We start from the raw sequence: 15,360 nt of genomic DNA on the forward strand, positions 1-15,360 counted from the left end.
GAGACTAGAGGCACAACACAGGTCACAGAGACTAGAGGCACAACACAGGTCACAGAGACTAGAGACACAACACAGGTCACAGAGACTAGAGACACAACACAGGTCACAGAGACTAGAGACACAACACAGGTCACAGAGACTAGAGACACAACACAGGTCACAGAGACTAGAGGCACAACACAGGTCACAGAGACTAGAGACACAACACAGGTCACAGAGACTAGAGACACAACACAGGTCACAGAGACTAGAGACACAACACAGGTCACAGAAACTAGAGACACAACATCGCTGGTTTGGACCTTTTCATGAGATTTGGACCCTTTTGAAAACCCACCTATTTGTAGGTCCTTTGCTCGAAAATGTCATACCTAAACTAAAAAGCGTGTATCTCTGCAACCACTAGGCCTACTTGAATAATGTTGGTGTTATAATAAAAGGTACACATGTGAGATGTTGTTCAGATGTGTAAATATCAGTCTATATGTTACTGGTTAAGAGTAAATGAAGATGACACACATAAAAAATGAAAAGGCCTCTGAAATAATCACTTTCAGGATGATTATTTCTTTGAATTGATGCAGCTGTAAGGTCCAACTCTAACCCAAATCATACACAATATGTGAACATTCTCTAACCCAAATCATAGCTCAATATGTGAACATTCTCTAACCCAAATCATAACTCAATATGTGAACATTCTCTAACCCAAATCATAGCTCAATATGTGAACATTCTCTAACCCAAATCATAGCTCAATATGTGAACATTCTCTAACCCAAATCATAACTCAATATGTGAACATTCCCTAACCCAAATCATAACTCAATATGTGAACATTCTCTAACCCAAATCATAACTCAATATGTGAACATTCTCTAACCCAAATCATACACAATATGTGAACATTCTCTAACCCAAATCATAACTCAATATGTGAACATTCTCTAACCCAAATCATAACTCAATATGTGAACATTCTCTAACCCAAATCATAGCTCAATATGTGAACATTCTCTAACCCAAATCATAGCTCAATATGTGAACATTCTCTAACCCAAATCATAGCTCAATATGTGAACATTCTCTAACCCAAATCATAGCTCAATATGTGAACATTCTCTAACCCAAATCATAACTCAATATGTGAACATTCTCTAACCCAAATCATAGCTCAATATGTGAACATTCTCTCTGCAAAGGTTGACTTTGATAAAGTGAAGCAGAACAAAGTTAGAGAGGGTTTAGAACAGAGAACATTTAGGCGAGGAATACAAAATTTGCATTGGGAAACATTTGAATTTTCGCATTTACCAAACCATGCATTTCACTTGTATATTAATTATGGTATTCAATACATACAAATACAGCAGTTTGGGGCTTGTTTTCATAAAACAAGCTATGATTTACAGTTTTATATAACAATCACTCAGGGATTGTTTTTTTTAATATAGAATAATGGCAGGTATTTTGTAAAAAAAAAAAGCACTGAAATGTTTTAATTAGTTTTCTATTTTAGTTTTGATGAGATGACTTTTGAGGAAACCTGTTGCAAAACTAAATAAAACACAAGAAGCCTGAACTTTAGCGTAGAAACATGACTTTGCAGACGCAGGTTCAGCATGAGCTACAACGTCTTCTCAGTGGATCCATGGTGAGGATTCATGTGACGCTTCATTGCTTCAGCTATATTAAATATAAATATACAGACGAGTATAAAATGACAAAATGTTCATCTTACCCAAAGCCCGTCTGTCTCTGCTGGACGGCGCTGACTGACTGAACCAGGCTGAGCATCACTAAACCTCTCAGTGGATTAGTGATACGCTCATCATGAAAGTAGAAAAATAAAACATCATAATTTGTGCATTATTTACTTAAGTTAAAGTAGCAATAACACAATCTAGGCATATTTCATTACAAGTAAAAAGCCTGCATTTAAAATCCTTTTGATATTTTGTTTTGCATCCAATGAGCAGAGTTTTCAAATATAAAATGTTTTTATTCAATCTCAACTTTAAAAGTACTGTAATTAATAACAGAGCAGACACATGAGTAATATGAACATTATTTGCAATGTAGTATAAGATGATGTACTCTGGTAAAAGTACAATCACCTTAACGGAAATATATTTTCAGCCATTTAAAGAACACAGAACTTTGAACAAAGTCATAATAAAGTTATGACAGAAACACAAGAACCAGAAGTCATTGTTTTGAGAACAAAAAGGTATTTTCCTAACATTTTTAAAAAAAAAAATGGGGATGGACTCTTAATTTAACCATTTTAACTAAATCTAATGGAAATCTTTGGTAAAACACAACAGTGATTCCTGTGATAATCAGCACTGCATCCTTCATGTCCTCAGCTGGTTTCTCTGCTCAGAGCAGCCGGTCAGCACTCAAACATTTATGTTGAATGTTGCTCAGCTTTATGCAAAATCCATAACTGGAGCCAGGCGCTGATGTAGCCCAGGCTTGTACATGTGAGTCTGCACTGCAGTGATAACACAAGTGTCAGTGCTCTCTGGTGGACAAAGCATTTCACAGGGACACTGGTTCTTAACCCTTTGAACACAGTATGCGCCAATTATCAGACAAATAACATTATCTCCGGAACCACTTCGTTGTTTAACTTCATTTAAATTGCTACAATATATCTGGTGGAAAGCATAATTAAAGCAACCGTTAAGTTTAAGTATTTACATGAACTCCATTTTTTTAACCGATTGACTGTTTTTTTGACTGAAACTCTTTGAACACCCAGATGCTGTGGTCTGATTTTTGTTGCAGATTCTGATTCTTTAGGTCCTACTCTTTCCAGAAAGCCGTGTTATTAGCATGTGGGCTGCTGTTAGGGCTCCATAGTACAGTTTGAACAACTGACCGCTCAAGGAGATTTCTGGGAAATCTTGCTCATATCGTGATGGATGTTCATAGTTTATCAAAATATCTTTTCAAACCGATTATTTTTTTGCAGATATACATTTTTTTCCCCAAGACTTTGCTGAACAAATACATACAATAAACACAAGTATTGGAATTAATTTGGGGTTCCTACGACGACTCAAAACAGGGAAAAGAAAAAAAGGTCTCGAGCCAAGATTGGTTCCAGAGTTTCCCTTTAGAACCAGAACCGATCACAACTCACTGGAACAATACCGTGGAGAACTTCTTTAAAAGCAACGCTCCCCATATGACATGTTTAATGGTGCATCATGAACTCTGAAACCATAAGTATAGCATGAATGAATATGACACTTTGTTTTCCCAATTTATCATTTTATTGTCATAGTCGTTTGCTTCAATAACATTTGAACGCGCTCAGGCACACTGCCGGAGCGCCACGAGAAACCAAAGCTGGGTATGGCAGAGGGAAACATTTTGGTTTCAACTGGTTAAGTTCTTTCAAACCATTTCTTTTGCAATTTACGTCTGAAAAATCATCCTTTATAATCCAAGCAGGATCCTGGTCCACATCTGTTTACAGATACATCTTCCGCCATTTGTCATCGATGAAAGCAGAAGAACATTGGAAGAAAAGCCCCTCGTGTAATGAGTAGACCAGAGTGGAGGTGGAATGGCATAGCTGAGCTCTCAATATGAGAAAGCTGACTCGTGGCCTTCATCTTGGTGTGTCATTTGCTTAAAAACGGGTTCTTTGTCACGAGTTCTTTTCTGAAGCTGGTCGGCACGCAGAAGGAGGCGTGACGGCGCCGCTGACATCCGTGTGGCCGAGCTCCGCCCAGTCCTTCTCACGAGGACCCCGGCAGCGCGGCGCTCTTCAGTCCCGCTCAGCGACCAGCTTCAGCACCTTGCCGATGGCGATGGTCTTACCTGAGAAACAACACATCGTCACATCTGTCAGTCAAATATCTAAATCAACGTCTGTTGGCTGAGTGACAATAATGTTCACGACCTGCAGACGAGTGCAGAGCCTGAGCCCACATTGGTGTCACGGTATTCGTTTCTCACAGCTCTGGTCAGCTTCATTCTGACCAACAACACATCTAAAGGTTTCCCTCACTAGTTATCGTCATGGACAGTAATTATCTATGAATTACAATACGTGTCTGATCAAGTCAGTAATATGACATTATGAGTCCCTGCTATATTCGGCCGTTTATCATGCAAACATGTCGTCAGCGGCTCCAATGTTTCTGCATCACTGAGCTGAATATCTTTGGGGTGAAACAACAACGACATAGTCAGAGACGTCTCACTGGACTCTGGGGAATTGTGACGCACATTTATCTCCATGTTCTCTCCCAGCGCTCACAGGCTAAATGTTTAATCTAAAGCACATCGACAGGAGGAAGCTACCTTCGTCCCGTAAGGTGAACCGTCCCATCTGAGGAAACTCTTTAAAGGTCTCGAGGCAAATGGTTCCTGCCGTGCGCAGACGGGCGATGCAGACCTGGTCCTGCTTGACGAACCGTGGCCGTGTCTTACTCTTCTCTCCGGTCTTCTTGTCTACCAGACAGATTAAGGCCTGCAGGCGGAAGACAGAGCATCAGCACAGGTGTGACGCAGTCACTCACCGCTAACGCCCAGCGCTCCGATGAAAGCAGCACACGTCACTCGTCCACCTCTAAAACTAAATAAGTATTCCAGTCTCTAACAGAGGAACAGTTAGCTTAGCATTAGCTCTTACTGTAATTTGCACTTCTTCAATGCAGGTGTGAATGTGAAGGACAGCGTTGTAACCCGGACAGATGATGGATTTGTGTTCGATGATGACGATCTGTGAGGGAGAGAGAGGTTCTGAGCAGGTAGAACGGACACGTCGTCACTTTAATGAACACTCTGATGCCGCTGGTGCAGTTTGCTCAAAGGCACCCAGACAGCGGCAACGGGAGGGATGGACCACCGACCTGGGCGTCGAAGGTGCGGCCCGAGTGGCAGAGGTTCTCTGCGTTGCACAGGATGAAGCCCGGCAGGATCTCCTCCTCCTCGATGCCCTTCAGCCGCAGCTTGAGGTTCTCACCCGGCTGGGCGTCATCCGTCTCCACGTCGTCTGACAGGAGACTCAACAACTCCACCACATGCTGCAGGAGGACAACAACATGGAGGGGGCGACAAAGACCACCGTTTAAAAACCAGGGGGAACGATGTGCAGGACTGAAGGCAGCTAGTCGACCAGTCGTCAGTATTTACGTCGACAAACACACAAACCACTCGTTTCAGCTGAAGACCCTGCTACACGGTGTTTACTAGTGTTGTGGATGATTCAGGTTCTAGCAGTTTAGTGTTAAGTATCGAATTCTACATCAATAAATAGGCCAGGAGACGAAGGGCCGAGCCTGATGCCACTTTGACAGGAACACTCGCGAACCCACAAAGCACGGCTGAGTTCATGGCCTCAGAGTAGAGCGGCGGGGACAGAGTAGAGCGGCGGGGACAGAGAGTAGAGAGCGGCGGGGACAGAGTAGAGCGGCGGGGACAGAGAGTAGAGAGAGGCGGGGACAGAGAGTAGAGAGCGGCGGGGACAGAGAGTAGAGAGCGGCGGGGACAGAGAGTAGAGCGGCGGGGACATAAAGTAGAGCGCGGCGGGGACAGAGAGTAGAGAGCGACGGGGACAGAGAGTAGAGAGCGGCGGGGACAGAGAGTAGAGAGCGGCGGGGACAGAGAGTAGAGAGCGGCGGGGACAGAGTAGAGCGGCGGGGACAGAGAGTAGAGCGCGGCGTGGACAGAGAGTAGAGAGCGACGGGGACAGAGAGTAGAGAGCGACGGGGACAGAGAGTAGAGAGCGACGGGGACAGAGAGTAGAGAGCGACGGGGACAGAGAGTAGAGAGCGACGGGGACAGAGTAGAGAGCGGCGGGGACAGAGAGTAGAGAGCGGCGGGGACAGAGAGTAGAGAGCAGCGGGGACAGAGAGTAGAGCGGCGGGGACAGAGAGTAGAGCGGCGGGGACAGAGAGTAGAGCGGCGGGGACAGAGAGTAGAGCGGCGGGGACAGAGAGTAGAGCGGCGGGGACAGAGAGTAGAGAGCGGCGGGGACAGAGAGTAGAGCGGCGGGGACAGAGTAGAGAGCGGCGGGGACAGAGAGTAGAGAGCGGCGGGGACAGAGAGTAGAGAGCGGCGGGGACAGAGAGTAGAGAGCGGCGGGGACAGAGAGTAGAGCGGCGGGGACAGAGAGTAGAGAGCGGCGGGGACAGAGAGTAGAGCGGCGGGGACAGAGTAGAGAGCGGCGGGGACAGAGAGTAGAGAGCGGCGGGGACAGAGAGTAGAGAGCGGCGGGGACAGAGAGTAGAGAGCGGCGGGGACAGAGAGTAGAGAGCGGCGGGGACAGAGAGTAGAGAGCGGCGGGGACAGAGAGTAGAGCGGCGGGGACAGAGAGTAGAGCGGCGGGGACAGAGAGTAGAGCGGCGGGGACAGAGAGTAGAGAGCGGCGGGGACAGAGAGTAGAGAGCGGCGGGGACAGAGAGTAGAGAGCGGCGGGGACAGAGAGTAGAGAGCGGCGGGGACAGAGAGTAGAGAGCGGCGGGGACAGAGAGTAGAGCGGCGGGGACAGAGAGTGAACATGAATGCCAGTGGAAACTAAAGGAATAGTTTGTGGTATCGTTTGCCTTCTCGTTGCTCATCTTTTTGGTTCCAGCGGATGGAGAAGGGGCTTGTGGGATATCTTACCCGGTTTGGCATCATGACCAGCTGCTGTGTTTTATAGATGCAGCCCGACTCCAGTTTACCCAGAATCACGGTGCCCATGTCCTGAGGAGAGAAACAGGGAATCTGTTGTTGAGTGTCAGAAGACGTGGTACAAACGCTGCGATGAGCACTTTAAATGTGTCCTCCCTCAACAGGAGAGGCTCAATACACTCAGCTTTACCAAACAGGACAAACCAACAAGTTACATCTGTGTACTGATCAAATGGTCCACGTTTGTCTGCAGATTTAAACAGTGACATCATCAGACCATCAACTACAGTGTACTGTGAAACACACAGAGGTGATGGGCTGAACCATTGAATGTGATGCAATCCAGATGAATCATCATTAACTTCACAATTAACACCTTTCATGCAATTGGTTCAAAATGTAGTTTTGATTTTGCAACTACTACGTGTTGGCTGGACCGTGCCTTTCCTCCAACATAATCAAATTGTATTCTGTTTAGATGAGCTCTTTATGTTTAACGTGAAGTGTGGTTTAGTAGATTATGTATAAAATAAACATATTTGTCAAATTAAAGGCATTCTAAATCCTTTCTGAACATCAGTGTTTCCCACGTCTACACCTTTGGGACGCAGACACAGAGCTGCTTGTGGCAGCGGCTTGAAACCAACAACCTTTCATGGGCTTCATGTAACACATTCTGAACAATGGATCCATGACTTTAAACCAAATGTCCATGCCAAACATTTAGTGAAGTCTGGGTGTAAACAGTAAAAAGTGAGTAAATGTAGTATTTAAACTAACAATGAGAACACAAAGCATACAGTAAACCTTAAATGACACAAATGAATGAGACAATAGTTTGATTAAAAGAATAAACATTTATATAGACGCCTGTATGTATGCCTGCTTATATTTTGAGTCTTTCTTTTAAAAGCATATTCATTATTTCAAACTCAGCGTAAATGAACGACATGAACACATGAATATAACACATTTACATGACTTTTACTAAACTTTTGGGGTTTTATTTTCTTCAAGGACTTTTCCAGGCCTGGAAATAACCGTTTTAAGCTCCATGACCCCGCTGTGAAGGCATGAACCCAGCAGGTTAAACGTGTCCTCACCTTGTATTTGTCTACGATGGGCAACCTGACCGGGCCGTCGGCCGATCTTTTTAGATGTGGCAAACTGTCCAAGTGTGGAATGAACGGTAACCCTCTGCAACAACATCAAACAGCACCGCGGTTAGCACGGACGAACAGTCTGCACGGTAACCATGGAGACCAGAGAGGAAGATGAAGGACGTACGTGTACCAGGGGCACAAGTCAGTGGGCTCCTTCAGGTTGGATCCTGTGAGGCCGGAGCACGGCATGAAGTAAATGTCTTTCTTTGGGTTGAAGCCCACCTTCTTCAGAAACGGCACGAGTTTCTCCTTACACTCTTCATACCTGAGGGTTCAACCACAGGAGGAAGGATGAAGAACACCCTTCATGTGCATGTAGGACATATCCTGAAGCCCAGGTATGCGTGTTAACATCGTATGAACACTTGCATGCATAAAGGCACCACATGCCTCTGCAACTTTAAATGAGGTTAAAACACAACAGGGACGACATGCACATTGATTCAGTTTAACCAGAGTAACATCTGCTTTAATTTAGTTATGTTCTACAGACGTGGCTCGATCAGTGTGATCTACCCACCTCTCCAGGCTCCAGTTGACTGTCGGGTCGTCCATTTTATTCACCAGAACTATCAGGTGCTTGACGCCAGCCGTCTTGGCCAACATGGCGTGCTCTCGCGTCTGTCCACCCTTTTCAAACCCGGTTTCAAACTCTCCTTTCCTGGCAGAGATCACCTGGGAGGCCACACAGTCAGTCAGTGGTTCTGTCTACAACGCTACGGACACACAGGAGGGATTCCTTTGCTGGAGCTAACTAACGTCACAGAGATCACACCGTAAACATGCACTGGGTTTGATAGCTATCCATGTGTTTAATGGCTGGGACATGAGTGGGAACCCTGCTGAACAACGGCTTCACTTCATGTTGCTGATGTTTAAACAACTTGACCTTCTGGTAATAAAACCACAACTATTGAAAGTAAACAACCTCCCTGGTTTGATTTGCCTTCGTCTCTCTGGTTGGGAGAAGTTATGTAGATGCAGACAGGGTGGGTTATGGGAGTTTGTGCCGAATAGTTTGCAGCTTCATTCATAAAATAATCAAACGCTGCACTTCTGCTTGCCAGACATTCAAAGCATCACTCAAACCTCAGTAGAAGCTTCAAATGTAACAAAACAACAACATTCAGTAAATTCAGGCCTAGCCGATTAGTTTCTAGAGCTACTAGTGAGGTACTGATCCGATGTCCCACAATGCTGTAACTCTGAACTCACCAGAACCGCCAGGTCGGCCTGCGACGCTCCTCCGATCATGTTGGGCACAAAGCTTTTGTGGCCTGGAGCGTCCAAGATGGTAAAGTGCTTTTTTTCTGTCTCAAAGTACGCGCGGCCGACCTCCACCGTCTTGCCTTTGTCCCGCTCCTCCTGGTTGGTGTCTAAAGCCCAGGACAGATACCTGGAGGCAGAATGGATATTACAGGCATGGTCTGGTGACAATTAAATCAGAGATGGTTTCTCAGGGTTGCATCTCAGGGTTTACACCAAAACAGGGTTCATACACATTGTGACCATGACGTTAAACCAAATGTCCATGACCAAACATTTAGTGTAACATGAAAGAGTAAATGTAGTATTTAAACTAACAATGAGAACACAAAGCATACAGTAAACCTTAATGACTCAAATGAATGAGACAGTAGTTTGATTAAAAGAATAAACTTTTATATAGATGCCTGTATGTATGCCTGCTTATGTTTTCAGTCTTTTTTAAAAAGCATATTCATTATTTCAAACTCAGCGTAAATGAACATAACACATTTACATGACTTGTACAAAACCTTTGGGATTTTATTTTCTTCAAGGACTTTCCCAGGTTTTCCATGAGCATAAGAACCCCGTCTATACTGATACATCTATCAAATCTACGGCTCCATACCATATTAACTAAATTAAAACATTTAAATTAGAGATAAATCTCACGACTATCACATTTAATTTGGGTCAGCAAAGAGCATCTTCCTATGTTCTACATCCACTAAAAGACACAGCGGCGTTCCCACTCACCAGGTTTCCCGGTTCTTTTCCTTGGCTTCTCTCTCGTACTTCTCTAAGGTTCTTTTGTCTACCATGCCTGTTAGATACCTATGAAAGGATGAACAGAAACGTACGCGTCAAAGCCTGATGTGGTGAATGTCACCTCGATCATTACAAGGAAAGGAGACGGCTACTCACATGATTTGTCCGCCAATAGTGGACTTGCCAGCATCTGGAGATAAAGAACACAGTCTGGGGTTAGAACCGACAAAACAGTGACATTAAAAAGGTCTTAGTTGTCTTTTGGGAACCTCGAATGTCTAAACCCCGGGGTTAATTTAACACGGCGGGGTCAAAGTAGGTATTTCTTTCCATATGGTTAGATACTTAAACGAGTCATTATATTAGCAATATTTTTACCACAAATCCAGCTAAAAAAAAACCAGATAAATGTGCCGCTACTGGTTTGGTCGTCATTGATTGGAGGTTTACACGGTTAGCTGCTCCTCTCAGAGAGAGATCTCTCGCTGTGGGGAACACTCCATTCAGAACGAGGCTGGGAGGAGATGTGAGGTTTAGTCAACAGTTTGAGGAGCCAATGAAGTTAAAAGATTTCACAAACTCTTTTCTTGGTAAAAAACCCAGACGGACCTAAAAGGTGACCCATAGCAGTGATTTTGTTTTTTAAAAGAAGCAATATGGAGACAGAGGATATGTTGAGCTTCATGCTGTGCGACCAGATGAGGAGTTCCTGAACCGGTTTGAACATGTTGAGCGCTAACAGCCATAACGTTAGCTGGTCACTGACGCCTCAGTAACGGTGGAGCGCCATCTGGTGACAGACGATCAGCTGCTAACTAACAAACACGGGACATGGAACGCAGCCGCTGCAATAAGAGCTGCACCTGACTCACCTGCTCACAAGGCTAACAGCAATGCAGTGAAGCAACATCTGACTTGAGTCATTTAAATATGTAGAGATGCAGCGATCAATAAGCTGCCGATCGAAACCAGACGGTTTTCAGCAGATCGGCAGTCAGTTTGATGTTTACTTTGTTTTTGCCGTTCACTTTTACACACGGCAAGTATTTAAATACAATGTAAATCATGTATTTGCTAATCATTTGTTTAAATGAGTGCGTTTCTATAACCACTGAAGATGATAAGGTAAATCCTTGACAGGTTACGCAAACTTTGGGACGGTTGAAATTATTTCTGGTGAGGCCTTTAGTCTGGAGCCTTGCTGTTAATTACAGTAGTCGTAAAATAGTAAATATTAATAGATAATATATTTGTCATTTATTGAATGTTACATGGGCACAAAGCGGCGTCTCCACTGACCTACGTGTCCGATGAACACAACATTGATGTGTTCCTTCTTGGGGGCGTCTGGCTGCGTAGCGGGAACTTTGGGCGCCAGCGTCTCCTCTTCCTCCTCCATCATCTCCGGAGCCGTCTCCTCCGTAGTCGCTGCCGCCGATGGCTCCTGGTCCTCAGGAGGGCCGCCTCCTGGCTCCTCCTCGTTCGGCTCGGCCTCTTTCTGGTCCCACGGCTCCTCTGTGGTCATCTCCGAGTCGCCGTTTTCCACTGGAGCTGCACGGCCACAAACACCGTCCACGTCATTACATTTAGCTGACGCTTTTATCCAAAAGAGACTTACAATAAGTGCATTCAACCATGAGGACAAACTCAGAACAACAAGAATCAAGAAAGTACAATTTCTTCAACAAAGTTAAACCACAAAGTGCTATCAGTAAGAGACATTTAAGTGCTACTAGAGTGCAGCTATGGCGCTACCTTCCTTATTCAAGGTGTAGTCGAAGAATAAGTGTTTTTAGTTTGCGATGGAAGACGTAGAGACTTCCTGCTGTCAGCTCATTCCACCATTGAGGAGCCAGGACACAAACAGTCTGACTGAGTGTTCGCAGTGACGGAGCTACAAGCCGATTGGCTGTTAGATGGCGTCAACGACAATAAGGAGTCGACATCAATAACGCACGTTTGGTTTTTGTGATACTGGAGCGTGAGCAGCAGGCTCCCTGAAGGGCAGCCGGTCATCTGCATGTGCTGCAGGGACCCAACAGTGATTGAAAATGGGCAACTTTCCCATTGAGAAAACGTTTAGGCGTTTGTTCTACGTTGCATTTTCATTTGTTGTTTAAAACAGCTGAACCCAGACGCCGTTGTGGAAAGAGGTGGTGGTGAAGAACACGGTTGGAGTGATGTAGGAACACCATGTTGACCATCCATCCAATGAGAACAATCTAATGCCGTGTTCACACCAGACGCGAAATTTCGCGCCGCGTCCACCGCGGAAGTTTACTCGCGTGAGTGAAAGAGGGTGTTCACACTAAACGCGAAAAATCGCGGCGCGAAGGGGGCGTGGCTTAGCTCTGTTGCTTTCCTCTGTGAGAGACAAGACGAAGCTTTCATTTCCGCTATCGACCATGGAATAAATAACCACCAGTTCTGCTTCATACTTGTTGTGTAAACTCCACATATGTCGGAACATCAAACTCCATGGTGTCTGGGTTCATACTATTATCCGTAGTCCCACAACAGCGTCTCAATGAAGCCGCTGTCAGCGCTGGTTCAGGCGGCGCAGCAGCAGTTTCATTCAGAAACGGGGAGACGGCGGTGGTGACGGGCGGAGCTTCTCAACGCTGATTCTCAACGCTGATTGGCTACCGCAACTTTGCGTCACGCGATTTCTCCGCCAGAGTTGGGAGAATTCAACTCACGCGAATTCGCGCCGCGTCCTTCGCTTTGTTCGCCCCAGGGCAAACGTTCTGTTCGCGCCGCCTCAAACGCGTCTATCTCGCCGCGGCACGAATAAATCGCCAATTCGCGTCGCAGCGCGTCTGTGGATTGACTTTACATGTAATCTGGTCGCACCGCAAATTCGCGCCGCGTCCGGTGTGAACACGGCATAATGATCCCAATTACTTCACCTGCTGCACCCAAACCTTCAGCCACACACCAGTCTCTACTGAAGCTTTACGGAGTTACTCTTCTGGGTCAGTGAAGGGAAGTTAAACAATAATCGGGTGTATAATGAATGCACTACATTCTTTCTAAAGGTCGTCAGTTCAGCTCCTCTGGTTGTATAGAAGTCTATATAAATGACTCTACTTCTCTTGATGTATTCCCTCAGTAAACATTGTAAACATGAGTTTATGTCTCAATCTCTAGTTTCAAGTCTTCTTCAATACAGCATGATGTTCATTTAGTAAATTATGGTCATTTAGAGTCAAACAGACCATAAAGCAGGGGACGCTTTAGGGCGGAGCTACAAGATGAAATAATTATGCGAGAACATTTTAACTAAATATTGTACAGTGCTACACTTATTTCATTCACATCTTACTTCATGTTACAAGCAACAGTCATCTTTAGTAAAAGAGAAATCCTTGCATTTGGATACCATGTGTAGATTTCCAGTGGCTGAGGAAATATTTTGTTACAGAACTATTTGCTTTAATAATAATAATAATAATTTACAATGTCCGTTACAGAAACCAACGTGTGCACAGTCAACAAGCATACAACCCAGAAAAGGTGGCCTGACTCAACTGTGGCCGTCGTGTGTAAACACAATATATTCAGGATTTTTGTTGTTGCTTTTTTCACATTCTTATTCAAATGTCTGAATGTCAGCCTGAGACTAAACCAAAGACTAACTGATATATAACTAAACTCACTTTTCAGTGGGTGTGTGGTCAAACACTTGGTCGGTTCTTAATCTGCAAAAGGCAGCTGCGTAGTCAATACGGCTGAAGGACTACAGAACGTGGGAATTGAGCTTTCAGGCAAACGGGTCATCAGTAATTGGGTCTCTGAACTCATGATGCAAGAGCCACTAAAGGCTTTGTTCCAACCCGTTCTTTGTGGGTCTGCACATGTCAGGACAATGAGAGCAGCATGCATGTGACACAAGGTACAGGGGAAAGGACACAAACACAGACTGCATACATACCGGCACTCTCCGACTCCTCCACTGTGGATATCTTTTCAACAGCAACTAGAATAGAAACAACAGTGAGGTTAATGTTTTAAGTTCATTTGAAAGGAGCCTGACCTACTCTTCTCGCTACAGGCTCAATTAAGAGGAAAGTGTGTGTTTTAAAGAGTGTTTCATACGTTTCATAAACAGGGTTCACTGTGCCTTCAGAAGCCACCTTAAGTCAAGGCTAGAGGGAAACAAGAACCTGTTAACCGTGACCATGTCAAGCACCTCCACATGGAGCACACACACTTCATGTGGTAATCATGTCCATGGCAGTTTGAGACAACAGTACATGATCTGAAACCAATGGCATGCTGAAAATAAGCAACACAGTTCAATAAAAACGAGTACTTAATGGCATGCTTCAGTCTGGTCCAGGTCTCCAGTGACACATGCTGACCAGCAATGCGTCAGAACATCCACGTCACACCAAATACTTACATTCCCCCAAAACTATTTCCAATGACGAGCTTAGTTTGAAGTGAAGTTACGCGGTTTTACAATTAAACATGGGTGTTCAACATAAGGGCCTCTTGCTTTGCCCTATTTACTGTTTAGAATAAACAGTTCGGTTACTTAGTTAAAAAAAGGCATCGACTTCACACTGAGCGGCTCACCACACATTGCTAACCAACATGCTAACTAGCTACCTACCTAGCTAGCTAGCGCCGGTTAGGTGTAACAAGCTAATGCCGGCTGGGTTGATGACTTTCAGACAGCTCTGACAGTTCAGCACGCTAAAGGGTCGCTCTCCAATCGGACCCACGCGTGACAGTGACAGGGTTGACGGGTTGTAGTTAAATATCCAGTACGAGGCACAACCACCCGAATGACCGGGACGACAAACACCCGGCAGCTAGCTAGTTTGTCGCGCTTCCAGGAACGCGTGTCAGTCCGGCGGCTAGCGAGCTAGCAACTAGCATGCTAGCAGCTAGCCGGCTAGCAGCTAGCTAAAGTAGCTCCACAACGTGACCAGGAACTTACCAACAGAATCCACAGTGTCCGGATGAGAGTCCACGCCAAAAGTCGGAACAAACTCGACGGCGTTCACGTTGGGCACAAACGGTTTGGCGTTCACATTTAGGGCCATTAACGCGGAATCAAGCTGTCCGTCGATCGTGGCCTCCGCATCGTCCTCTTGTTCCCAGGAATCAGGGGCAGTGTCTCTCGGGTCCATCGTGGGTCTTGGATTTTTCACTTCTTCTTCTAGATGGTTCTCCGTTAAATGTCCGCCGGAACCCGGATGTTGAGGTCGCCCCGTGGAGTGCGTGAGAGCGTCCCAGCCCGAGGAGCGTCGGTTCTCCGCTTCAGGTGAACTACAGCAGCCGGTTCCTGACGGGAGACGAGAGAGGACGTTCGACTCAGCACTCCCGGAGACAGTCCGCGTGAGCCCAGGGCGGCCCGTCAGTTGACGCGCTGCTGCACGCGGTGGCCTCTGGGTAATGAAGTCTTATTCCAAAGCGGAACGCGCTGAATAGAAAAGACTCCTGAGGGCAAGAAGAATACATTCCCCGAAGGCCCGTTACTCCATTCGCCACGTTAGTTTCTGACCTTTCAACCGCAGACTCGATTCATTTT

The 15,360-nt window shown here is 45.5% G+C and overlaps 1 protein-coding gene across 2 annotated transcripts; it reads right to left on the reverse strand.

Annotated features, from left to right (window-relative positions):
* Positions 1–3,285: 3,285 nt before the first annotated feature.
* On the reverse strand, positions 3,286–15,085 carry gspt1l (G1 to S phase transition 1, like). 2 transcript variants are annotated; one of them, XM_079233292.1, is made up of 15 exons: positions 14,767–14,787; positions 13,917–13,966; positions 13,753–13,797; positions 11,118–11,369; positions 9,975–10,008; positions 9,807–9,884; positions 9,018–9,198; positions 8,323–8,477; positions 7,927–8,067; positions 7,743–7,836; positions 6,631–6,711; positions 4,875–5,048; positions 4,655–4,744; positions 4,324–4,492; positions 3,286–3,837 (listed from the first exon to the last, which is right to left on the reverse strand). In XM_079233292.1, exons 2-15 carry the CDS (start codon positions 13,921–13,923, stop codon positions 3,785–3,787), a joined length of 1,554 nt encoding a protein of 517 aa, XP_079089418.1. In that variant the 5' UTR covers positions 13,924–13,966; positions 14,767–14,787; the 3' UTR covers positions 3,286–3,784. The 2 variants fall into 2 exon arrangements, with proteins under 2 accessions (XP_079089418.1, XP_079089417.1); XM_079233291.1 differs by lacking the exon at positions 13,917–13,966 and having other exon boundaries at positions 14,767–15,085.
* Between the last annotated feature and the right edge of the window lie 275 nt (positions 15,086–15,360).

This window comes from Taurulus bubalis, assembly GCF_910589615.1.
Source record: "Taurulus bubalis genome assembly, chromosome: 17".
NCBI lineage: Eukaryota > Metazoa > Chordata > Actinopteri > Perciformes > Cottidae > Taurulus > Taurulus bubalis.

Excerpts from the sequence above, each read along its gene's own strand:
- gspt1l (XM_079233291.1), bottom strand. The coding sequence starts at position 14,959 with ATGGACCCGAGAGACACTGCCCCTGATTCCTGGGAACAAGAGGACGAT. Across the intron at positions 9,199-9,806 it reads GAAAAGAACCGGGAAACCTG|GTATCTGTCCTGGGCTTTAG; the intron begins GTGAGTGGGAAC and ends TTCTGCCTCCAG. Across the intron at positions 6,712-7,742 it reads CCATCGTAGACAAATACAAG|GACATGGGCACCGTGATTCT; the intron begins GTGAGGACACGT and ends TTCTCTCCTCAG.